Genomic DNA, 1,833 nt, shown 5'->3' on the forward strand with positions numbered 1-1,833 from the left:
GATTGGAAAGGGTTGTGGATGGCCATCCTTAGACATGGAGGAGTTTGGGGATGGCCATGGTTGGACTTGGGTTAGGGGATGGCCATCATCGGGTTTAGTTTAGAGGATGGCCATGACTGGATTTGGAATGGTTTAGTGATGGCCATAGTTGGGTTTGGGTTACTGGATGGCCATGGTTGGGTTTGGAAGGGCTTAGGAATGGCCATGGTTGGGTTTGGGTTAGGGGATGGCCATGGTTGGGTTTGGAAGAGTTTAGTGATGGCCATGGTTGGGTTTGGAAGGGTTTAGTGATGGCCATGGTTGGGTTTGGATTATGGGATGGCCATGGTTGGGTTTGGGTTAGGGGACGGTCATGGTTGGGGGTGGAGGGGTTTGACGATGGCTGTGATCAGGCTTGGGATTCTTGTGGACAACCAGAATAGAGGCTTGGTTGTTCTTGGGGACCACCATAATTGTTGGGGACAGTTTGGGGACGGTTTGGGGATGGTCTGGGAACAGCCTTGGCACTGGTACCGTGATGACATCGAGGATGCTGAGCAGGCTGTGCACACTGTCTCCAGGAAACACCTCTTTCATCACTGTCTCCTTTCCATCCTGTGCAGCACAAATCCCTCTGTTCTTCACAGCCCCATCTCCGTGGTGCCCCCATCTCATCCCTGTCCCCACAGTGTCCCCATCCTGTCCCCATCCCCTCACCGGCTCGGTGAGGAGCAGCTCCAGCTTGCCGTCCTGCAGCACGTAGATGCTGGCGTCGGGCTGCCCAGGTCGGAACACGTAATCCCCTTGCTGGCACTGCTGGAAAACCATGTGCTTGCAGAGCTCCAGAAACAGCGGCTTCTCAAAGTGTCCCAACACCCTGCAGGGATGGGGACGGCAGGTGACACCGTGCTGATGGGCACCGCACCAAAATGCCACCTCGCACCCCGCTGCCATAGCCAACAGCGGATGCAGAGCACCGAGCATCTGTGGTCCAGCTCCCAGAAAACAGCTTTGGGGTGGGGATGGATCACTACCAGCTTTAGGGTTGGGGACAGAGGGGACAGGAGGTGAATCCGGCGTTGTTCTGAGACTCACCGGACGTTTTTGAGCATGTAGAGCACCTCGGAGGGGAGGTGGGAGTTGGCCACGTCGAATTCGGTCAGGTCGGCTTCCAGCACCGAGGGCGGGGGCTCCTTCAGCTGCAGGGTGGGCAGCTCCTTCTGGATGCGCAGGAACCTGAGGGGACAGAGAGGTGACACCGGGCTCCGCCACCGCCACCGCCGCCACCAACCAGTGGCACCTCACTTTTTGGCGATGTTGAGCATTTTGAGTTTCTTCTTCATGCGGGGCCGGGAGGCGCTGGAAATGGTGTTGTCCACCAGCGAGGAGGTGGACTGGGAGACCTAGGGGGGGTGGGGGCAGATCGTGATGCGATGTCAAGCTGCGGTGACGTCAGGGAGCGTCACCCCGTGGTGACATCAGGGAGACGCCATCCCCAGGGTCACCTTGCGCATGATCTTGCGCCCGTAGAACATCATCTTGTCCCTTTTTCGGAAGCGGTATTTGGGTGTCTCCTGGGCAGGCACCTCTGGAAGGTGGGGAGGGGGCATTCCTGTCACCCCACTTGTCACCCTCTTGTCACCTCCCCATGGCACCCGCTCGGTGTCCCCTCCCCCACGCGCCCATCCCTTCATGGGGGAAACTGAGGCGCAGGGTGGCACCGCGGTGTCCCTCTGCGTCACCCCCCGGTGTCACCTGGTGTCACTCACCCTTAAGGCGCAGCCGCCGGACCAGCACCATGACGGCAACTGCAAAGAGGATGGCGAAGCTGAGGCTGAACATCACCCACAGCAC

At 58.9% G+C, this 1,833-nt stretch overlaps 1 protein-coding gene across 1 annotated transcript in view; it reads right to left on the bottom strand.

Annotated features, from left to right (window-relative positions):
• The window catches only part of PNPLA6 (patatin like phospholipase domain containing 6), a gene marked incomplete at its 5' end in the record, with an annotated part of 15,663 nt that extends 13,830 nt beyond the window's left edge, over window positions 1-1,833 (bottom strand). The window contains 6 exon segments of the mRNA XM_021382879.1: window positions 514-594; window positions 697-856; window positions 1,075-1,215; window positions 1,285-1,382; window positions 1,485-1,567; window positions 1,749-1,833. Of these exon segments, the coding sequence (XP_021238554.1) occupies window positions 514-594; window positions 697-856; window positions 1,075-1,215; window positions 1,285-1,382; window positions 1,485-1,567; window positions 1,749-1,833 (648 nt within the window).

Source organism: Numida meleagris, unplaced genomic scaffold (genome assembly GCF_002078875.1).
Source record: "Numida meleagris isolate 19003 breed g44 Domestic line unplaced genomic scaffold, NumMel1.0 unplaced_Scaffold303, whole genome shotgun sequence".
Classification (NCBI taxonomy): Eukaryota; Metazoa; Chordata; class Aves; order Galliformes; family Numididae; genus Numida; species Numida meleagris.